General features: G+C 37.5%; 1 protein-coding gene across 14 annotated transcripts in view; it reads right to left on the reverse strand.

Annotated features, from left to right (window-relative positions):
* Positions 1-25193, reverse strand: part of LOC144448872 (uncharacterized) — a 74744-nt gene extending 49551 nt beyond the window's left edge. For 3 of the 14 annotated variants that reach the window (XM_078139204.1, XM_078139206.1, XM_078139202.1), the window contains exon 1: positions 1839-1978. Coding sequence is in view for 9 of the 14 variants with exons in the window: in XM_078139200.1 (XP_077995326.1) it covers positions 1528-1551; positions 1839-2013; positions 2644-2743; positions 9187-9217; positions 9580-9601 (352 nt within the window). In the remaining 5 variants the exon portion in view is untranslated. Of the gene's footprint in view, positions 1-1527; positions 1552-1838; positions 2014-2643; positions 2744-9186; positions 9218-9579; positions 9653-25022 lie in introns of those variants that run through there. The other 11 variants (XM_078139199.1, XM_078139197.1, XM_078139201.1 and 8 more) reach the window with 8 other exon arrangements.
* Between the last annotated feature and the right edge of the window lie 282 nt (positions 25194-25475).

Genomic DNA, 25475 nt, shown 5'->3' on the forward strand with positions numbered 1-25475 from the left:
CTCACCCCATCACGACGTATGTTTTATGCGTTTGTTTTGAAATAGCTGGGGTGGTACTCGTACACATCGGGATAACTCGGAGAAGCACATGCTTGTGATTTTATTGACTGTTTTCTGAGATGGGACATTGGGTTTGGAAATACAAGTTTGATCAATCATAAAACAGCCATAACAGATACTTTCAAAGAATTAGAACACGGAAGGAAAATAACGGGAACATCAATGACATTTCTACCAAACTCGAGATCGCACGAAGCTAGCTACCTAGTGTACAGTAAGTATGGAAGTGCAAAGGTTAGTCCGCTCTGACCCGTGCGATACTTGTGAAGTTAATTTTGAAGTTTTCATGATTATGTTGTCAAAACACGACCTACATGTAATCTGTAAAAAAAATTCTCATCTATCTAACGATTTTGGTGTGATAACGATTGACCAAATGCCGACGCCAGTGTGTACGTGTGCAACTGTAATCTAGTACCTTGTACAAATGATACAAGTAAGTAAGTTTGTTCGTACCCAAGAATTTCAGTTTACAATTTCAATGATACAAATTGTCACTGTGTAATAGTGTTTGGATCGTGTTAGAACAGGTCCCTCAAAATATAATTTTTCTGGTTATAATTTGTATGTATAAGTTTATAGAAATACGTGTTTCACCCAGACTGGGTGTCTAGCCGTACGTACGCACCGGAAAAAACCGTAGCAGAAACACTGCCACTAGGACTTGAAAAAAAATATAACAAGGGACTCTTCGGATTAGGCAAGAACTACATGTAACCAATATGTGTGAACAACCACTAATATGTTGATAAACTACCTGGGTCGGATTTACCAAATGCTCCTCCCACATAAACAAACGTATTCAGTTGCACATGCGCAAACCTACTTCCGTAGCGTGGGCACATAGCCTGTTTGGACCTTGGCCTTTAACAGTTTAAATAACTCCAGCAGGCAATAGTGCCAGGCAATAGTCTGTGCACAAACAGACATTATCACTATGTGAGCATAAAGAAGGTCACATGATTCGATCCCGACTGACAGGTTGTTTAAGAACTTTGAGGTGTAATAATAACTTTAATTTCCCAACTTTCTGACTGCAAATTGCACTTCTACATTGTGTTTGAATGTAGTACTATTAGTAATTGCACTTCTATATTGTGTTTGAGTGTAGTACTATTAGTAATTGCACTTCTACATTGTGTTTGAATGTAGTACTATTAGTAATTGCACTTCTACATTGTGTTTGAGTGTAGTACTATTAGTAATTGCACTTCTACATTGTGTTTGAGTGTAGTACTATTAGTTTCTTCTTTCAAATAAATAACTGACAGTCAAATCAGACAGACAGAGAATTTGTGACAATTAGTTTATAGTATACTGTTACATAACTTGAATGAAAATGGTTAGTGCAGTGACAGCAATTACTTTTGTGTCGTGAGATTTATGATTTATGGAAGTCTGTATGGACTTGAAAGAAGATAACAACCCAGGTATAAGGTACAATGGTAATACAAACATAGCTATTACCTTGAAAGCCAAGCATTGACGCCCCTGTGGACATAACAGAACACACTTTTGTTATTCTTAGAATATCTGTAATTTATTGAGGAGAGGACAACCATTCCATACACCTGTTAGACTGTTGTAAGCAGACATACAGGAAGGTCTTTACTTGTGAAATTGTACATGAAACAAATCTGACCTGTAAATATTTTGAATGTGGTCATGATTATCTTTGCACTCTCCACATGGTGACTCTTTAATTACAATGCAATACACCTACCTTGTTGTGCCAGTGTATAATTTAAAATCAGTCCTAAAGAGTTTTGGACACATACCTGGTTGGGTTCCTTGTTGTCCATAACTCTGTTGTGTACCATAACCAGACTGAGGAGGTTGTCCATAACTAGCAGTTGTTGTGGATGCTGCTGTACTTCCAGCCTGTGCATAACTTGTTCCTGTTTGGGCATAGCTTGACTGGTCATAACTTGCTGCCTGTTGTTGGCCATATCCCTACAAATTGAAACATGGAATTTATACAAAAGTTCACATACAAATTCTTGAATTTATAAGACCATATGACTCCAAACTCACTGACTTAGGTTGCCCACCACCACCACCTACCTGAATGTAGTTTTGTCTCTCCATTGCTGTTTTTCTATTGTCACTTATATTTTCGGCCAACACATGCAAATTGATCAACTTAACAGGGACCACAACTCCAGGAAATAAAAGTATTTTCTCATAAACTTTGGGCCAGAGTATTTCAAGATTACACATGGCATAATTTCTTCTCAGTTGCCAAGAAACACACAACACAAGTTTAATATTTCATGCATCAGTGATGTCAAAGGTCATGACAGTCAACATATCATGTAAATGGCAAAATATTCATTTCACATCTCGCTTATTTTGACAGAGAAATTAAATGCACTCAAGGGCATTGTAAAAATACTCAAGTTATTCTGCGATTTTTGCAGGATTGATGCAAGGCTGCAGCCTTGGCAGAACACTGTAGGTGAATGAACACTGCATTCTCGCAATAGTGGGAATCAGTGCGCACCCAAACGTATTCTCAATACAGCAGGATTTGGGTAAACAAATGATGAACCAGTTTTGAAATCTAGCCAACACAAGATTTACCTGCTGTGTGTAGCCTGCCTGTCCATAACCTGCTGCTGCAGTTGGCTGCTGTCCTTCAGGTTGCTGTTGATAACCACCAGCTGCCCCATATGCACCATAGCTAGAAGAATATCCATATATTAATCAATTAAAACAAATATCCATATATTAATCAATTAAAACAAATGTATATCGACAGATTATTTTTGCTAATTGCTATTTTTGCTAATTAATATATCACTTTATATTTGAATTCTTTTTAGGTACATGTAGGTGTTTAATTCAATATAGGATGGTCTAAACAAATAACATGCAGATAATACAATATGACTTTAGAGTTTTGATGTTAGAGATGAGTCATAACAAACTACAAGTACTACATTTCACATCAAATTAGCTTTGAACATATGAAAAATAAACCAAGACTAAGTCTACCACATTGCATTTTTTTTTTAAAGTGATCACAATGTTGCCATTAAAACTCAAAATGTCATAACATTTAATGAACCATGGTAGGGTTCTGCCAAGCTTGAGAGTAGTCCTGTTGCTAATTAATATTCATGTCAATTTGCATATTTAATATTCACGAATAAATTAATGGTAAATGTACATGGTGAATGATCAAAGTTGCCAAAGAAAAAGTTAAAACCAACTTTTCTTTCTCTACAAATTTATAACTCTAATCTCAATCTTTGCACATCAATTTTTTTCAATCACAGTTTTTGATAAGTTTTCTCAGAAAAGATAAAATTGTTTCCAACTAAATATCCAAAGAGGAGTGCAATAAAATATTATAAGATCGATTATTTTACAAAATTAAAATAAAAATAATCTGTCGATATTTTTCCCATCTTATCTTATTATTCTCGTGCAGTTTTCACAGAAATTCCCAGGTTTTTATTTCATAATCTCCAACACGCAGTTTCATTGTTTTTGTCAGATGATCTATTCAACTGCCGACCACGTCTGTTTTACCTCCATGACTTTATCGACTGCTGTAACATATAAAATATTTGCTCGAATTTTCGCCTTGTCATGATTTCTAAAACAAAGTAGGTCTGCTGCTCAGACGTGAACAGATCTCGCTACTTTAGTCTGCGGTCGTCCGTGCGCAGGTACTAGGTGGGGTTACGTGTTTTATTGTCTCGGATCAAGTGAACGGTTACACATTAGTCAAATTACTGAGCAAGCAATTTAACGTCAACATCAAAGCTCAACATCAGGAGGCATTTGTCATCTGGGGTACGTTAGTTTTTGTCAATTCATCATAGTTTTGAACAATCTCAAGTTTGAATTAGCTGCATTTTAAGCGAAATAGAAGTGGTGGTTTCTTCAATGCCCTCCAAAACATGTACTTTGTAGCGACTATAAATTGTTCCGGAGGAGATGTTCAGGTAGGATGTTTTTATAAAAACGTTCTAAGAAAACAAGACCAGTTAGAATTTGAAATTAAAAACATATTTTTGTATTGTACTACTTGTAGTCACAACAAAAAACTGAATATTTTTTCAAGATTTTGATGTGCACAGACTTAACAAAATTGTTGCAATAATAATTGTTGTACAAATAACCAAACGAACTGTTACTTATAAATATATTTTTGCATACATTTTTTAAATGTGTGTTTTTTTTTAATTCTATTTTATTTATTCGGAGCCAACTGGCCATTTGAAAATACAAATAGAAATGAAAATGAAATTTTTTTTCTTCACTCGCCTGACTTTTTCAGGAGAGGTATTAAATCACTCGCCTACCACTCGCCTGGATGGTTTCAGGAGAGTGATTTTTAGCTCTCCTGCCATTTTCAAAAGACATGCCCTGGTAGTGGAGTGCCGTATTTATATTTGTGTACTATGAATCACAGCTACCCGTCTAGTCTAGAATTTGGCATTAGGTAATCCTAAAACATAAAGCTATATAGGACGTTTTAAAAACCGAGAGTTGTCGTACAAGTAAATGAGCTTGGGTTGTACGCTTACTAATATCAATCATAGTCGCACGAAATTGGTTGACACGTGCGTTCGTCACGTACCATCATTTATAGTTATGATGACCGAACAAACAGAAAAACAGCCTCTTGAATTCAGGAACTTCTGTTTAGGTGTGGGTGAATAATAAAATCATGTTTTCGCAGCTTTCATGTGGTTGTTTTGGTCATTCATTAATTGTACATCACTCCCTGGCCAGCTGGGTTACTTGGCCATACGGTTATTTTAGAACACTCCGTGTATGTCGGCAAAGTTTCTGACTGTCATTTTCAAGAGTAGCAAAAAAGCATTGCCTCTTTTGATTCCATCTTAGTATGAATTATACATCCCTGTAGTGATTTTGATGCACGCGAAAAACGACAATCTTACCCCCTCAAGGAATTACGTTTGTATAATAAAATAAAATGTATAAAAACCATGTATAATAAAATAAGTAGTTGACTCGCTCATACACACATGGTGCCATTTCCTTCAAGTCGAAGTCTACCTCAAGATCAAATACACATGATGATACAAAGAGTAATTACGGCCCGGCTGGGTGCCTACTAAAGGCTTCACTGTGTATATGACAAGAATACCCTGCCTGTTAGACTAAACATGATAACTTTAACTTGGCATTATGTTAACCCTTTCACCACCAATTCCCGCTATTGCGGGAACGCTCTAGGGCGCCCACCAATTCCCGCTATTGCGGGAACGCCAAAGGTCATTCACCTACCTCGCCGTTATGCCGTTTAACGGCAGCTATTGCTGCAAAAATTGCTGCTATAACTAGTTCCACACATGCGTATTAGCCTTGTTTATCTACACAGCCATTTTGAAAGCATAACAGTGAACGGTATCTGGAGTACGATCCAAATGACGAGCGATCGTAATTTTTTGTGCGTTTTTCGCTCACGAAATCGAATTTCAACATGGCGGAAGTAATTAACGGCTCTCATAACATGGCCTACGATATAAATTATGTCACTATCTTTGGATATTTCGACAGAATTTGACTTGAAATACATCGTTGAATACAAGTATTTAGGTATGGGAACCCGTTGTACTTGTATGTAAGCATCAAATTCCCGCTAAGGCCGTGTGAGCTGCCGACGGCAGTTTATGGTTGAATTTTTGAATGCAATCTTGTGACCGTGCCGACGCCCATGCTAACGTTCTGGGGGTAATTTTGGGCAATATTGTGGATTATTTTGGTTTTATTTCTTTTTGTTATGGCTCAAAATTGACTTGTATTTGTAATAGCTCAGTGTGTAGAGGTCAGTGGAGGGAAACTTACTCGTGATATGGACGATTTTCCGATCGGATTTTTTACGCAAGTTTTTCAATGTAAAATTCAAATTTCAACATCGCCAAAGCAAAATCTGTCTCCCCTAACATCGTTTGCAATGTAAATAAATGTGCTGTTCGTAGAAATTTCCACTCAATTTTGACTATGAATACGATGTTTTGTACAAGGAGATGGCTGCGTGAACTCAATACAGTATATGGAAGGATCAGATTATCGCAACGTAACTTCAAAGTCCCGACTGCATATTTACTTTCATGGGTAAGTATGTCAGCGAAAAGCGTCACGTTGGCGTCCCGATTCGGACTCGTAAACTACCAATTTGAGAGCATTTTTTACTGATTTTGAGGATAAATTTGGTGATTATTTTTTGTTGTTCTGTCAAATAATGATATATAATTACACAAACTGATTTTTCAGAAGGTATTGGGGCGACGACTTCAGATATTTTTGTCCCTTTGATTACCGGTGCGGGGCTGACTGTTGCCTCGTAATCGGTTTAGTGAGTTGTTAATTATTTTCGTTCAAATTTATTACGACTAAAAATAACATTTTCTGACAAATTTTCGCCGATTTTGACCATTTAACCAATATACAGAAGTTTTGTAGGAAAATAAATGTTGGTATTTTGAATTTAGTTTGTAATATAAATATTTTGTTTATTTGTGATATGTCAATAAATAAACAACATATGTTTGTTTTATTAATATTTTATTACATTAATCCATATTTCGGTTATGTGTGTGATGTTTGAATGTATGTATTTGGTACTATGATGTAGAAAATTTATTTTCCATTCAAATGATACCTTATTTTTAAAAAATAAGCAACTCCAAGTATTTTCATATCAGTTTGATTACATCACACTCACTCTCACATTATGTTAGTGAGGGGGCTGGTGGATAACACACAATCCCATGAGGCCATTGGTGGTAAAAGGGTTAAGCGACCCGATACGTCGGTGGTGGCAACTGTATCTCTAAATGATTTTGAAAGAAACGTGCTGATTGGTTGAGAAATCCTTACAATATTGTCCACGTTCAATGGGATTGTAGATTACACCGGTTCAGATGTGGGAAGGCGGCGATCACTCCGAACAAAACAAACGTCACAACACAATGAATAGAGGTAAATACGCAGGGTTCTCCCAAGCTTGAGAGTAGTCCCGGACACTAATTAATATTCATGCTAATTTGCATAATTAATATTCATGAATAAATTAATGGTACACTCAAAATACATGGTGTATGATCAAAGTTGCTAACGAAAAAGTTAAAACCAACTTTTCTTTCTCTACAGATTTATAACTCTAATCTCAATCTTTGCACATCAATTTTTTTCAATCACAGTTTTTGATTAGTTTTCTCAGAAAAGCTAAAGTTGTTTCAATCAAACTAAATATCCAAAGACGACTGCAGTTTCAAAAGTTGCGTATAACTATAACCACACATACGCATTGCGTTTAGACGAGATCCCGTGATACATGAGACATCGCGATAGTTTGTGACGTCACAACCCGCCATTTTGGAAATTACATGTTTTCATCGTCGTGCTATGTACAATGTCAGACTACTAACTAAAAGTGTTTTCAGAGTAAAATTGAACAGAAAACTAATGATCGGACACAACGTCAACACTTTATAAAAAGGTATATGAGGCTGTTGTACTTTTTTTATGACGCTGAAGAATGCTAGTCGAAAGTCTGCAGCACCGTGTAATTCACACGTACTCACTGTACACGAGATATCAATGTATAGCGTCAGCTGTTGTCAGTTCACACTTCGTCTTTATAAATAGTCGAGTATTTGTCATTATTTGTCGTCTACATTGTTCGTTTCTCAAAGACATTTTAATACTTCATTATCTTTTAAATCAATACGCCCATGTGGGCAGAAAACGAAAGTACAATTATTAAAGTGAGTGTGTGTGGGGTGTCGAATGGTAACCACATTGTGACACTTGAAGGTGGTGGATGGCAACTTTGAGTCGTGGTCGCCAAGACTGAGTCCCGGACGGTAGCGTCCGGTGCCGTCCAGCGTGAGGAGATCCCTGATAAGGACATCTAGCCGCTTTCACATCGGATTTTAATCAGATTGGTTATATACATGACGTAGTGTGGTTTTGCTTGGTTTCTTCTCACATGCTGTAGTACTTTTGAGCATGACCATTGCAGAGAATAGCAATTTAGTTAATTTTAGGCGTTTCTTATGCTGAAACAAGTCATTGAGAATGACATAGTCCCCGCTATAATTGGGTTTTAAGGAATTATGACTACTCTGATCACGCAACAACATTTGTGAACCTAAAACAAACAAGACTTAGATATGTTGTGTCTGCTTGTTGGACATGGAATATGCCTCCAACAATAAAGGATTGGTTGGGTATGGGGGATCATATCACGATGAAAATGGAGTCTGAGTTATGGCTTTGGACATGGAAAATTCACAAACAAAATGGCTGCCAGGCAGCCATATTGGATCGTATCACGACGAAAATGGATATGCACATGTATGTCATAGAACGCTATCCTAATACCAACTTTGAATGAGATCTGTTTAAGCATGTCTGAGTTATGGCTTTGGACATGGAAAATTCACAAACAAAATGGCTGCCAGGCAACCATATTGGATGGTATCACGACGAAAATGGATATGCACATGTATGTCATAGAACACTGTCCTAATATACCAACTTTGAATGAGATCTGTTCAAGCATGTCTGAGTTATGGCTTTGGACATGAAAATTCGCAAACAAAATGGTTGCTAGGCGGCCATATTGGATCGTATCATAAAACAAATTGACGTGCATATGTATGCCATAGCATGTTGCCCCTGTACCAAGTTTGAAAAAAATCGCTCCAGGCATCTCCAAGAAATGGCTGCGGACGGACAGACGGAACCCAATCCATAAGTCCTCGTTCCGGACTTCGTCCACGGGGACTAAAAATACCAAAATATGCTAATGACATGGATATCCATGTAAATGTTACCACACATTCATTTTTCATATCCTTGGCGAACCCTGCAAAGTAAATATGCTAATCTGTTCTAATGACCTCTTCTACAAATGTACTAATATGTGCAACAAAGACAAGTGGCATTTTTCTTTTAGTACTTTAATTCTTATTACAACTAAACAAACGTATAATTTACTATTACATTACTTCAACATTAATTTTACTGGTAAGCATTTAGTGTTAGTATAATTTATTAAAAGTAATTTAACATTACAGTTTACACGTGATCAATGAATCATAAATGAAGGCACGTTATTCTAGTCAGTCTTACCTTTGCTGTTGGGCAGTGTAGGCTCCGTACTCTGTAACATGTGATAGGGAGATCCATATTACTAAGGCAGTAATTACTTGACATAATTCACAGATGACTTCGAAAATATTAGCGATGTGACTACTAGTAATAATTGAACGATGGTGATTGTTCACAGATTTTCAAAGTCCACATCGTGCATGGCTGGACAATACATTTGTTATACACAGCGTACGAGGTAAAGCATGACGTGTATAGTACAATATACCAATGACAAACTTGTACAGTGAAATTGCTTTTTCACGCTTACAATTTTGCCAGATGGTGCTAGAAGTAATCAAGCACAAATGGAAATTGACATTTTACATTCACTGTCGAATACAATGTGATTTTTTAGAAAACATATGTACTTACGAGAATCTGCACCAGAAGCCATTTTGAACGAAAAAAGCGTGACTCTTCGCTGGGGGTCTATTCCTGCCTCGATCTGAAACAAACAGTTACAGCGAATCTATCGATGAGGGCGGGATCATTCTGGCATTGCATAGCATGATTGCATATAGTCCCTGCATATAGTCTTGCTGCTAGACGTTCGGGCTTTCTTTCGATGCTATAACTATAAGCGAACGAAGTTCGCATGTGAGGGCCTGCACTCGGATGTTCCATCCTCGATATCGTTGTTCGGCGGTGTGTCGTATTTTATCGGAAGAACATCCGAGGGCTAGCTGATAGACTAGATTGCATAGTGTAGTATGTTAGTAGTTTGGATCACAGGGCCACGTATTATTGCTTAGATTGCCGCATTGTACGAATCCTGCTGCTACAAATGTATCAGTCTCTATACTAGTATAAATATTAAAGGGTGGACATCTGGGACACCTTCTTTCCTTAACTTTTCAAATATGAACAAAACATGCACATTTGCAACAAAAACATACCTGCATCAAGAAAAGGTGCCAAATAAAGTTATACACTATCATTGGGGGAAAAATGCTTCTGTAATAAGAAAATGGACCTTTTACAATGAGTGAGTGCTGTATAAAATCATCTGTATGTCAAAGGCGAGTCAAGTGACGTAACCGTCAAATGTTCACTGCTGATTGGCTGAGAAAGAGGCATTGGCTAATAGCGTCAGACGACCGCTGCATTTCAAAATCAGAAGCACATTCCATCACTAAAATTCAATCAATCAATCAAAATAATTTGTAGAGCGCCAAATTCCAGGCAAAGTTCTGTTCAGGGGCGCTTGATGGTTAATCCACACCGTAGGCTTTACAAAACAAATGTGTCTTCAGTTTTCTTTTGAAACAATCAATAGTTGGTGCAAGTTTAATGTCAGTTGGCAGTGAATTCCAGAGCTTTGGAGCAGCATAAGCGAAAGAACGCGTACGTCCACCGTAGTTGATTTGCTTGTAACTTGTTGTCGTAAGAAGGTTTTTGTCCTTTGAGCGTAAGGTGCGAGCTGGTATGTATACTTGTATAAGGTCGGAAATGTACTCCGGTGTAAGACCATGAATTTCTTTGTAAGTCAGGAGTAAGATCTTGTAGTCGATTCTAGAACGAACTGGTAACCAATGGAGTTTGATGAGAGTAGGAGTTATGTGTTCATATTTCTTTGACCGGGTGATGATTCTTGCAGCTGTGTTTTGTGCACGCTTAAGTTGGTTTGTGACTGATTCAGGAAGACCGTACAGTAAAGAATTACAGTAATCAAGTTTAGTGGATATAACAGCATGAATTAAAGTACAGCAATCCGCACTTGAGACGTATTGACGTATAGATCCAATGCGGCGGAGATGACAGTACATTGATTTACATGTATTCTTGATGTGCTGGTTATACATGTGGATATTGTCAAAATTGGAACCATGGATCCCCAAAAGTTCTCGACAGCTTCCTGGCGAGTCTACTTGTATGATTTCCAATACAACTGCATTTTATTGTGTTAAACTGTCAATCTGTGTATACTGGATTTCACTTTTGGTGGCCTATAAAGTAGTGATTGTTTCCAGGGGCTTTCTGTACATAGGCGCAGTTTCGGCAACGAGCTGATTATTCAAAATAGCGACAAGAAGTACAGAGGAGTTTATACAGGATTGTGACTCAATGTCCCCCCTTCTGTTTTTTCCTTACAGGTAGGAATATAAAGTCAAAAGGTTGTTATATTTAGTCTGTAGACCAGGAAAACAACAATCTAAGAAATATTACACGCCCTGTCGGCCGGAGACATCAGAGGTCATTTCAACTTCAAGAATATTCTCGTAAATTTCATAAATGTCAGTAATATCATCGCTTACATAAACAGATGTTGTATATATCTATCAACACGATCATACATCCCTTATACCAATATTAGTTACCACCCATGCCCACTTCCTATACTCTTTTAACATTACTTATCCTGTGAAATGAAGTATTCTGATTTTAGCACAACTGGAGTGACTCCTGTCTCTCTCTCTATCCACCGTTTCCCACACTCTGCCTCACAACAACCTGCCCTTCTAATGTGCCTAGCCACACGCCCCTGTAATATTGTGTGTTTATTTATATGTTTATTTATTTATATTTTTTATTTATTTACATTTTATTTATTTATATCATAATGTGTAAGAGTTAGTATGTAAGTTTTACAACAGTGTAGTATATATTACTGGTTTGCTTGCATCAAATTTGGGATTCATTCGTCATAATCTATTATATTTTTCATTTCGACTACCTAATTATCATTTTCCGGCTGCAAGGGGGCGGGCTTCGATATACATTCTCTTATTCACAGGGAGTACTGGTGGCATGGACAAGGTATTCATCCATCGACAAGTCAAGATGCAGCTTTATGTCACCTGTCAGTATATAGTACTGAGTTTCTCAACTTTTTTTAATTACATGTAGCGATGCATTCGGTTTATTTATAAAACCAACAAAAGAACAAGTTAAAATTGATTTAGAAAAAAACACACCAGATTTTCAAATCATCACTTTATTACATGGTACTTTGTAGGGAAAAATATATTTTTAAAGAGCATAAAAAGTAAACAAACAAAAAACTATTTTTTGCAAAGAAAAAAAGAAACAATACACAACCCTCCTAACTATTTGTAAACAAATATGGCAAATTCCAAGTCCCTGTGGTTTGGGTTGTTCATTTACGAAAATTGCAGTGCAGTATGCTCGACGCGCTCGTGAGTAAAATAGCCTGAGTATGCTCGCGCGAAAGAAAACTTGTAACCAATAGAATTGAGAGTTGATGAGGTCAAAGGTCGACTAAACATCCATCTTGCATATATACGGCGCGCGCGGAGATCGCGACATCGACTGTGAATACTGTTGCATCTTTCTTGTTTTAATTGTTAGTTTGACACTTATTATTGGAAAACAATGGCTGTTTGTTCACTGAGTTCCAATTTTACATCTGAATCGTCTCAGGGAAGGGTCATACTACGATTCAAATGGCATGCATTTATGTGTATATGGCTTCCTTTGACGTTACAGTTACACGGTAAGTCACTTTATTGTAGTCTTTAAGTTATTAACTTCGCCTCGTGTTACTGTTATTTTAGCTCTTGATCATTAATAACGTGTGTCGATTCTAGTTTGACGTTATTGTAGCTATACATCCAGAGCTGCTGCTACTGCTAGTCCTGGAGTAAGATTCTGACATTGTCCCTTTTCCAAAGTTTAGTGTTAGAATCGAGTCCCAAGTTGCACGTCTGCAAACCTGTAAGCAGAAAGTTCTAACTATTCTCGTGCCGCAGGTCGCATGCCATGCCGGCCCAGTATGAATGCATAGGGGTTGAGTTTAGCTTAGTTCGGAGTACTTCTACTGGTTTTTTAGCGACTGCAGCAAAATTTCCTGAGAATCAAGCGGGGGGGGGGGGGTGTCAATCAAGCTGATTTTGAAAATTTTCTTCAATAACTTTTGAGAGCATTTGCAGCAATCTTGGAAAAGAAATTTGTCAAAATTTGTTTTGAAATGTTAACCAAGTTTTCCATTATATTTTGCAATAAATTTCAAAACATTTCCAGTTCTAAAAATTTCCAGTAGAGGAGGGTGAACTGTCGATAATTGTTGTCAATCATGAATGTAATCATGTACAAGAAAATTAAATTTCATGTGTTCAGGCCTAATAAAAAAAATTGTGTGGTTCCAATTACGCTCAATTTTAGAATAGGTGGGGTAGGTAGATTTTTTTATTTTATTTTATTATATATTTTTTTCCATGTGTGAGTGTCTAGTTCAGGTTTTCCATTGTTTTCCAAATTGTCTCTGTGTTATTTATTTCTTCCTATCAGGTGTACAGCCATTACAGGTTGGAGAACAGTTCTATTTTGTCTTTTTAAGTTGATGTCAATTTCCGCATCCAATGAGACCTCCCAATTTTTGCGATTTTGTTATTTATTTCTCAAAAAGTAAAAAAAAAAGTTTAGGGTCAGCAGTGAAAAACTACTTAACTAGGTGGGGTTGGGTAACCAGAACCAAACAATTATTTTTTTAGGCCTCATCACAATTTATCAAAGTATACTTGTAAATTGTTATTAAAGACAAACATTTCTATACCACTATCACAAATGTTGGCACCAATCCCTTGGGCAGAAAGAAAAGTGCTCAATGGTTTTATTTTCTTCCTAATTAGATAGCATCAATGTCATCATTCCTTTCTAAAATTTAAAAAAAGTATCCATGTACATTACACTTCTGTGGTGAAGTATATTTATTTAAGAATTCAAGCTCTCTAGTATGGGAAGCCGTTCAGGCCAAAAGTATTTTTTTATTTTAGCTATAGTATTTTATATTTTTCGTACTTACAAACTAATTTTAACCGTTTATGTACTTTTATTCCATGTTCACATTATTTTAATTGAAATAAGTTTTCATATATTTGAGAATATTGTTTTATTTTTCGTCTAACCAGAATTTTTTAAAGGATTATATATAATTGAAAGTCAAAATATATTTTTTGTTAAAGTTATTTTATTTTATTTTTTTAATTTTTAAAAAAAAAACATTTTTTCAACTTTTTTTTTTTTCTCAACTTTTTTTTTTTTTTTTTTTTTTTGGCCGAATCTGCTGACAGGCGCCAGTCACGAGCACGTCGTGCTCGTACCCGGCGCCTGTCACGAGTACGTTGTGCTTGTGACAGGCGTGTCCTTCGTCCTCCATTACGATGTGTTTCGGCGTCAAATACACGTTCATATTACCTTCGAAATTGATCGCTCAAACATTATATCAGATCTGAAAACTGTTAATTTACGTGTGATAGTATCTGTTTTTTCCAACAACCGCGACTTCAGCCGCGTACACACATATGTACACCGCATGTGATGATGACCGCATGTATGATGTATTACATGATGTAGTACGTAGGATACGATCCATGTGCAACGGGTAAAGGTAGTTAATCTAAAACAACTAAAGTTTGTTGCATCAATAACAATTACATTCATTATTGTGAAACTGACCAGAATTGAAATAAGATGGTACACTATACTGTGAGCATGAGCAAAATAGCTTTAGGAACAAAAACGTGAGGAAAAGTGAACGCGTATTTCCAATGGGTCAGTCAGGTACTACTTCTAGTACGAGCGCACATGTTGACGACGACCTGCTGTATTACATATCAACCTAAACCAGCTTTTCTATATCGCCTTGTAACGTTGTTATCATTGTTGTTATTGTTGTTGTTGTTGTTGTTGTTGTTGTTGTAAAGATACAGTTTACTTCATCGTTCATTGTAGTATACATTCTCTTGGTGTTCAGAGTACACATGTATCATGAAAAGTTGAGAACAACACGTCTACGTATGTAATACAGCAGGTCGACGTCAACATGTGCGCTCGTACTAGAAGTACCTGAATGACCGTTTGGAAATACCTTCACCCGTTGCACATGGATCGTACGCGGCTGAAGTCGCGGTTGTTGGAAAAAACAGATACTATCACACGTAAATTAACAGTTTTCAGATCTGATATAATGTTTGAGCGATCAATTTCGAAGGTAATAAGAACGTGTATTTGATGCCGAAACACGTTGTAATGGAGGACAAAGGACACGCCTGTCACGAGCACGACGTACTCGTGACAGGCGCCGGGTACGAGCACGACGTGCTCATGTCCGGCGCCTGTCAGCAGACTCGGCCAAAAAAAAAAAAAAAAAAAAAGTTGAGAAAAAAAAAAAAGTTGAAAAAATGTTTTTTTTAAAAATTAAAAAAATAAAATAAAATAACTTTAACAAAAAATATATTTTGACTCAATTATATATAATCCTTTAAAAAATTCTGGTTTGACGAAAAATAAAACAATATTCTCAAATAAATGAAAACTTATTTCAATTAAAATAATGTAACCATGGAATAAAAGTACATAAACGGTTAAAATTAGTTTGTAAGTACGAAAAATATAAAATACTATAGCTAAAATAAAAAAATACTTTTGGCCTGAACGGCTTCCCATACTCTAGTATGGCATTTTAGCTATAATATTTTATATCTTTCGTAGTTACAAACTAATTTTAACCGTTTATGTGTAGTTTTTCGATGGAATCCATTCCATGTTAACATTTAATTCAGACAAGTTTCATTTACTTGAAATTATTGTTTTATTTGTTGTAATGTAACTCCGCAGCCCCAGTCTACGCAGAAGTACTCAAAAACAGCGGATATAAAGATGGCATGGCATATGTCAATAAAAGTGTTGATATAGTAAAGAGGAAAAATAGACAAAGAAATATCATCTGGTTTAATCCACCTTATAGTAAAACGGTAAAATCAAACATCGGTAACCAATTCCTCCACTTAATTGACAAGCACTTCCCTAGAGGTTCGAAACTGCACAAAATATTTCACAGAGGCAACGTCAAAGTGAGCTATAGCTGCATAGGGAACATGGCATCCATTGTTAAAGCACACAATAAAAAGATAATGGAACCCGAGAAAAAAGCAGTGAGTGTAGCCTGCAACTGCTGAGTTAAGGACATGTGCCCCCTTGGAGGAAAATGCCTATCCAGTAATATCGTGTAAAGTGCCAATGTTAAGACCAACGATAGTCTATCTGCTAGCCCTCGGATGTTCTTCCGATAAAATACGACATACAGCCGAACAACGCTATCGAGGTCTAGCGAATGTCATCAGGATATAAATAACTGCCAATCAGAGAACCGTATTAGCGACAAGCACAAACAGAGGACAATAGCTAAATTTTCATGCATATTCATCTTAAGGAGGGGCTTGTATGAATAACCACCAATGTGTTAACTGAAATGTGTGAATGACAACGTCTACACACTCATCAAACTCACAATTACCATAAACCGATAAGCCATAGTAATGACGTAAATGTGTTTGTCAACACTTGCATGCAGAGATTCCCCGAGGTCATAGGATATTGAATATATTAAAGTATATATATGCATAGATGGCCCAACCCACCGCTCAATGTAATCTCAATGGAATGTCCGGTCTGAAAATGACCTTTGCTAGACTGTTCGGGCAGGCCCTCACATGCGAACTTCGTTCGCTTATAGTTATAGCATCGAAAGAAAGCCCGAACGTCTAGCAGCAAGACTAGACCAACGATAGCAACAAGCAATACATTGGTTTAACGGATAACAGTTTCAAACTCCGACATGCCAACCACAAACAATCCATCACCAATGAGAGATACCAATGCTGTACTGAGCTATCAAAACATATCTGGAACTTGGAAAGAAAAGGTCAAGGTCGAGAGTATACCATCGACTGGTCTGTCATCACACGCGCACCATCCTATTCTAATGTTTCAAAGCGATGTGATCTCTGTCTGGCAGAAAAACTATGTATCATCTATGCTGACAAATCCAATTTATTAAACAAACGATCTGAATTAATCTCAAAGTGCCGACATCAAAATAGATATGTACTGACCAACTTCCACTGTGGCGCCCATATCACGTGAAATGGAACCTTAGAATTTTTGAACTTTTATAGTAGAACATCACTGACTGTACCGTTAGTCGTCCGATGATTGCATAAGCATGAAACACTGTGTAACGGCTCCTGTGTATCTTACTTGATACTGTACTATTTTTAATATATATAATTTTATATATATATATATATATACTAATTCAGTGTAAGAGGTAAGTCATAAACTGAAGGAAAAGCGCTCAATACTGCGAAGTAGAGCTGTATTTACACAAAATACACAAGTTATGGTACGGAGCCGTTACTCAGAGTTTCACGCTTGAATGCGATCTTCGGACGACTAAATTTTAACGGAAATTCAAGTGATGGAATTCGAACTCGCAGAAGAACTGGTACCCGGATGTGATGCGCGTTGAGGTTTGACATGGTGGAATGAAAGAATATTTGTTTTCATGGCGGCACTTTGAAATCAGTTCTGATCGTTTATTAAGGAGTCCCAATTTATTTGCACTGATGATAAACATCTTCTCTGTAAGACACAGGTTGCACCTTTTTGTTGCATTAGAGTAGGCGGCTGCATGGGCAATGATAGCCCAGTTGATGGAATACTGGTGGCCCGACTCCTTTATTTTCCAGACACACTTTGAAAGTTATTTGTTATTGGCGAAAGAACACTTGTGGTTGCCGTAACGCGTTTTGAAGCTGTTTTCCGTTGAGCCAATGTAGGATTTGGTATCTCTGTTGTTTATTTTGACCTGGGCCCTGTAGACGATATTATCTGATTGGCATTTCCCATCAAGCGGGCAAGTTGATTTATTACGACAGTTGCATGTCCCTATGGGAGTTTCATTTCCGCGTTTAAGGATCATAGTATTGTGAGCTTTGATGATGGAAGCCATGTTATTCATACAACTGTAGCTCACTTTCACATTCCCCTTGTTGAAAATTTTATGTAACTTGTGCTCCTTAGCGAAGTGACGGCCAAGAAGTTGGAGGAAAATTCTCCCGACGTTATTGCTTACGTTTTGACTGTATGGGGGATTAAACCAGATGACATTACGTTTCCTATTTCTCCGTCTCTTGATGGTGTCAATTCTATCTGTGTAAGCAAGGTCGTCTTTATAGCCACTTGCTTTGAGTGCGTCATCATAGAGGGGTGCTGCCTGGTTGAAAACATTATGATTACATGAGATGTCACACAGTCTTCTATTTATGGCTGCTGGGAGATGCTTGATGATAACCGGTGGGTGATTTGACTGTGAATTGATGTAGACTGGGTTGTCGTTTGGTTTTCTGTATGGGTAATATTTCCCACTGGAAAGGTCTAATATGATATCGAGGTAATTTACAATTTTCAGGTTAGCTTCAATGGTTACTTTCAGACCGATGTCATTGAAGATCTTTGTGATATTTTTCTTTATCCGTTCTGCCTTGTTACCCGATATTTTGTGGAAAACAGCTAAACCGTCATCCCTGTATAGACCTACATGGTCTTTAGAGTACTGCGATGCAATAGTACTTAGGATGTAGGAACCCACTAGTTCGCAAATCTCGGCTCCATCATAACTTCCCATAGTCAAGTCAAACATATCTTTGTTGTCTCTTTTAACCCATGGAATGTTATCATCAAATAGGAGAGGTAGGTTGGTGGTTGGTTCAACTGTTATATTCATTGGTTGATCGGTAGTGTTGGTATGTGTGTTATTGATATTGTTATTGTTGGTAATGGTAGTTGAATTAGCAGTGTTTTGTTTTCGGTTTGTACTTGTTTGCAATTTTGTTTAAGGTGTCCTTTTTGATTGCACTTAAACTTTAAAGCAACGCATTTCATTGGTAGTTAGGTATATTTTATAATTTCTATTTTCATATTGGGTGGTTGTAGATCCATTCACAGGGCTGTTTAGGTCCCTATCCAGTTGTAATACAAATGCCTGTCAAGATTTGACGTGCTTTAGACTTTCACTTTTACAACCCAGTGGAATAGTCTTCATTGTACTCACAAGTTTGCCAAATCTTGATAGTTCGAGTTTGATGGTTTCATTTGGAATAAAAGCTGGTATTCTGGATACTATTACTATTTTGTTGCTGGTTTCACTAGTGGTTCGACGTAGATTGAGAATCCATTTATTTCTAGGCCTTTGATACATATGGTTTCAACCCAGGTAATGGAATTAAAGAGTACGAGTACTGACCCATGTGCTCTTGACGCTGAGGTTATATTTTCTGGTCCTGTAGTTGTAGCCATTGCTTGTAGGTAGGTTTTGACACTTACTCCATCCAATCATTCACACTTTATCAAGTTTATACCATGTTTTCTGGTTGGAGTTTTCGAGGGTTGGCTACCGTGGATACAAGTGACCATATTGTCGCAAAATCCATTGTTATCACCTCAATCCGCTGAAGAACCTTGATATTTGACAGACGAAAGTGTTCTGATAACTAATAGAAAAGTCTCTATATGGCACAATTAAAGTCTTGTTGTGTCGTAAGATGATGGAATATGACTATATACACGGAGCGCTTACTTTACACAGCTTCCAATATGACGTCACCATCATCATCATCATCATCAACATTGCTATCATTGTTGTCATCATGACCACACTATTAACACCCAAACCACAAGGCTTAATCACAGCTAGCACCAGTTTGATAACTAAATTATTTCTTTATTTTGCTAGGACTATTTGGTATAGAGGTTGTACATGTTTTGGAAGGGACCCCAGCAGTACAATTGACATGTCCCTCACTCACATTACAAACTAATGAACTATTCAGATGGTATGATGCTAATGGTGCTGAAATCCAACAAGTATGTACATTTATCACATATTCTGATAAAGTTACAGTTTCTGTTCATGTCCTTTGAGGCTCATTTAATTAGCCCCACCCAAAGGAGGGGGGGGGGGCTATTGCAATGGTCTCCGTCTGTCCATTCGTCTGTCTGAACTGAGGTTCATTAATGCTATATGCATGGTGAAATGTGTGCGTGTGTGTGTGCAGAGCAGATGTGGTTGATATATGGTGGGAACTATCTAATGGGTGTTTAGATTAAGATATTTTCTTGATATGATGATATCAGCATGGATATGCAAATTAGGGCAAAAAATGTGTCTTTTTGATCAAAAATCTAATTCCAAAACTACAGGGTAGATTTGACTGAAATGTGTGTGTGTGTGTGTGGGGGGGGGGGGGGGTTCTTAATAAGGGTGTTTAGTTGAATTGTTCATAACATGATGATCCCATCAGTGATATAGATATTAGGGCTAAAATATGTCTTTGTGGTCAAATATCTATCATTCCAAAACTACTGAGCAGATTGGGCCAAGATTTAATGTGGGTGCATCTGGGTATGTGTACAGTGTAGATAAAAATTTTCTTCACATGGTGATCCCATCAGCAATATGCAAATTAGATAACCATAGGGATGGGTAGGTAAGTAAATGAAGATTCAAACATTGTATGAAAATATGCCTAGCAACAAGACCACACCCATAGCAACAGCCAAATATAGTTGTTCTACAATGCCATTGACATTATTTTTGACACAGACACACAGACACAGAACAGACACAGACAGGCAGACAGACAGACAAACCCATAGTATCCTGTTCAAAAATAATATCAGTATTTACAGGAGGTAAAATGTCACTTTGGTCAAAAAGTTATATCTCAAAAACTACATGGAATAGGTGGACTGAAAGTTGGTGGGGATGTTCTTAGAGGTATCATTCTGCAGATGTTGTACAAGACATGTTCATACAACTGAACCTTAGCAGCAATGACCAAACCCACAGCAACAGTCAAATGAACATATATATAGCAAAGATAACAACAGGAATGGGTAGGCAAGTGGGTAAACATTCATTAATGCCAATAAATGATGACTCGGAGACAAGATGTGTCGTTAAAGAAGGGGGACAAGCTCCATGTGCAGGTGTCGTAGCGGACAGCCATGTCGTGAAGCCAATCACCCGTTTGAGTGAAGGCACATCATGGAAGGCGTGGTACCCGAGTGTTGCCAGCCATCAGCACGGGCGTGTACCTCGAACAGGGTGGAGCATTGGGTGGTGCAGGGTCTGTGTGTGAGTCTCGCACCGTCGTGGTCTGTGCCCCACATGCCTGGTTACAGCCAGCGAGCCCCGTGGCGGCAGCCCCCCCCCCTTACTGTGTTTATTGATAACATTTGCTCATTCTTAGTCTTTTATTTGATTCTGTGCTTTGTTGTTGTTGTTTTTTTGTTTTTTTAATCTCTGATAATTGGCAGGTGTCATACCAGACAGCCATGTCATGGAGCCCGCCCTGGGTGGGTGTCTTGACGATGGAGTGCGTGGTGCCCATTTGAGCTGGCCTGTGGTGCATATATATGTATGTGAGATCAGAGCATTGTGTATGAGTAGAGTATTACATGTAGACATGGGTATGGTACATGTAATGTGTTTATTTAGGAGTGGGTGGGTGGGAAAATTTTTTGCTAGAGTGATGGTGCTTGTGTTCACTGTGCGAACGTTGGCAGTGAAAGGATGAGTGAAGATGTGAATTGGTATATAAGTATATGTTATTTGCCAAATACCGTTCCATATCTTGCTGCGAGAGGTATTTTTTCTGGTATAACCGAGAGCCGGAGGCGAGCCGTTATACCAGAAAAATTACCTCGAGCAGCAAGATGTGGAACAGTATTTGGCAAATAACATACTTATACGTCACCTGCGACTATGAATCCATTTTTGAATGTCTAAAAATGCTGTTTCATGTTAAAATAAAATCACTTCCGCGTTATACTGTCGAGCGTAGTATCATGCACCTCTCTGATAACTGCAATGCGGTTGTTTACATGTCAGCCTTAACTTTATCATCCAATCAGAGTGCGCGTTTGCTCAGTAGTATGACGTAATGTTTACTATTTGCATATCACTCAGCGATTTATTCAAACTTAATAACCATCAGCTGAAAAATGAGTGCGTCTTTGTTTTGCGTACTGTATTCCATTAAATGTACATAAATGTTCGTGATGTGCTTTGTTGTTCTAGTTAAGCAAAAATTACACCCTTTGTGGTGGTGATTTTCATATCCTTCATAAATTTAGGAATTCATGTTTACGATCGCGTGACGACCGTGCGTTCGCCGTCACTGGACTTTCACGGTTGTGTGTGGAATTTTTGACTATTTCCCTGTGACATGAAAAGTACAGTTCAAAGACTTGTTACAATGTATAAAACGGTGATATTTTGTTCGATTGACAACAAATTTGGCATTGGAAATGCTGGTTATAGCTCGATCTCTAGTTGTCTGCTAGATTTGTTTACAAGGGGACGTGTAGTGATCACGTGATACAACAAGCAAAAATACGGCTGTTGGTGAAAAATACGCCTGTGTATCTGCAGGGCTCTCGACCAATCAGAATGCGAGATTGGTGACAGGTGACGTATAATGTAATAGCTTTAAGAGACCAGTGTTTGGTTTCGGATTGCAGCCCATGCAGTTGGTGGGAGTCATCCCCTGGCATTAACCGCGATTATATGACTATGCTATAATCCCAACAAAAAATTTATACAGGGTGATGTGTCTAGCAACAATTAATACCACACCCATAGAAAAAGTGAAATATTGGGGTATTACCGTATATTGTGTAATTTATAAATAGTAACAGGCTTGGATAGCCAAGTGGATAAACTTTCAAAATGTTCCTGCAATGCTTAGCAACAAGACCACACCCATGTTGATTCATCTTGAATCACAGAAAACAATAGGGATGAATGGGCAAGTGGATTAAAACATTCTAAAAATATATGCCTAGTAACAAGTCCATGCCCATAGCAACAGTAACAAGTCCATGCCCATAGCAACAGCCAATAGTATCCGTTGCAAAAGTAGCAAAATGGATGAGTATGAATTGACTTGCCAAGAAAGCCATTGATGGTGTACATAATTGGAATAACATAGACTGCATGACTGCATTGCTATACTTGATTGCTTTATCATTGTTTGCCAATGAAATTTAAACTACATGTATACAAAAATACAGTTGCGGTTTGCATTGCTTTGAACTTCTGGTGTATAATAAACACATTCAATCTTATAGGAGTCAACCAAACATAGTGATGGCAAAGCGAAGTCACTTACTTTCTACATGTTAACAAGGACAGATGCAGGCTTCTATACATGCAATGTGAAGAGTAGAGACTTGAACCATAACTACACTTTTTTACTACAAGTAGACTGTGAGTATCATTGTAATCCTCAATTATACAATCATATATTGCAGAAATACCTATAGGTGGCCTATAGACATATCTACAGGCCAGCCTATAGACATGCCTATAGGCCACCTATAGACATGTCTATAGGTCAGCCTATAGGATCCTATAGAGAATTGGGATGTTTTGTCTATAGGTTTCTATAGGCCAGCTTATAGATGTCTATAGGCTAACCTATAGATACCTAAAGGCCAACCTTTAGAAACCTATAGGCTGGTCTATAGAAACCTATAGGCTGGCATATAGACATCTTTAGGCTGGCCTATAGACATCTATAGGCTGGCCTATTGACATCTATAGGTCAGCCTATAGGTTTCTATAGACCAGCCTATAGACATCTATAGGCCTGAGCCTATAGGTGTCTATAAGCCAGCCTATAGATGTCTATAGGCCAACTTAGAATTTCTACACGTTTTAGGCTTAGAAAATGAATTAATGTCCCAAGCATATTCTGGAAAATGAATTTTTGAGACAAGAAAAAGAATATTTAGAAATTAGACTAAACAAAAACCAGACAGTCATCTTTTTAAACTTTTATTTACTGAAAAATGTTACAGTATCTTTAGAAACACAATTAATTTTTTTAAGTTTTCAAATACCTCTCTGAACACAAGTATTAAATTGGTTAAATAGCAGATAGTGTAGCTTTTTACTTCCTATATAGGACCCCCCTAGGGCCTGTATAAATATTAGAGACCTACTTGTCAAGACATTATAACTTTTATATGATAGGACTTTGTTTCTATGACAACTGACCCAACTTAAATGTGGTGCATGTAAATTTTAGATGTTACAGTGTCTCAATGGGCATTGTTATGCAAATTATTGATTATTCTTCTTACTCACTGCTTTTTTAAGACAAATTCCATCCAAAACTATGAATAAAGTTTCTTTTACTCATCACTACTGTTTTTTTTTTTCCTGCAATTATCCTACTCTACAGTTTCTTCCTTTTCCTAGCTAATTCTCTACCTGCACACTCTGAATCATTGTACTGGTAATCATTCATACAGTGATATCATTGGAAACAGGGTACTGGACACATCCTAACCTTCCATGTTCCACAAATGTACTTTATCTTTCCTATGCATGTGTAATTGACATTTTGATTTAGTTTCTGTTAAAGCTGGTGCATGCTGCAAATCTCTGTCAAATCTAATAACTAATGTCATCACTTTGAGTTGTGGGTTTCATTTTCTGTAGTTTGTCAAAGGGTCATTTCGATCAGTGGGTAGGGTTTTATTATCAACAAAGTGTAGATATCGTAAAATTTGACAGTACAGGTGACGAGGCATGTGTTTTCCAAAAGCAGGGGTCTGCGTCAGCCAATATTCAGACCAATACTCCTTGAACGATCCCTTCTTGTCAACTAATCCCATCGCTAAAGTTAGACCTATAAACACTTCAAGATGATCGACAGATATAGCAGACTTCCGGTTGTTTGGATCACGATCAGCGTTAGTTCATTCAGTTACTATTTTAGTCATAAGTTCCGGGGTGAAAAAAACATACAATAACATCTTTCGCCGATTTATCAATGAAATCAAAATTTATTCCTGAATTTTCGTTAAATTCAAAGTCATCAACTTCAGTTATGTCACGCGACCACTCAATTGAGTCATCACCACTACTACTACTGGAGTCGTCGCTGTCATCGGGTGAAATATTTAATTCTGCCTCGTCATCTGAGTTACGTCGAACTCACCTGGCTAATGGTACGTCATCCTCTATGTCAGAAAATAAATCCCTCAAATTCGGAGTCAGAATCAGACGAAGAATAAAAAATATCAGCTATTATGTTGCCCACTGATAGTTCACAATTGCGCGATCGTTGTTTTCTCTGGTCGCCATATTTAGATTTTCATTCATAAATTTTCTGTGAACTTCGAATTCGGACTGCTGACCTGTTTGTCGTGTTATGGTAAACAGTATTCTACATATCAATGTAGTCTTGGTGCCAATTTCTAGGCAATTGAATTACTAATACCCCCTATAACGAACAATGACATCATACATTCGAGTCAAAGGTTGCATGCATACATATACGCCTTGAGGCGCCTGTCAGTTTTGGAATGAAGTCTAGGGTGAAGTACGCCCTCAGGCGCCTGTCGGCTGCCTAGGGTTAAAAGAAGACCTTGGCTGAACTCGGGGGTTTCAA

The sequence above is a fragment of the Glandiceps talaboti genome, chromosome 18 (genome assembly GCF_964340395.1).
Source record: "Glandiceps talaboti chromosome 18, keGlaTala1.1, whole genome shotgun sequence".
Lineage (NCBI taxonomy): Eukaryota > Metazoa > Hemichordata > Enteropneusta > Spengelidae > Glandiceps > Glandiceps talaboti.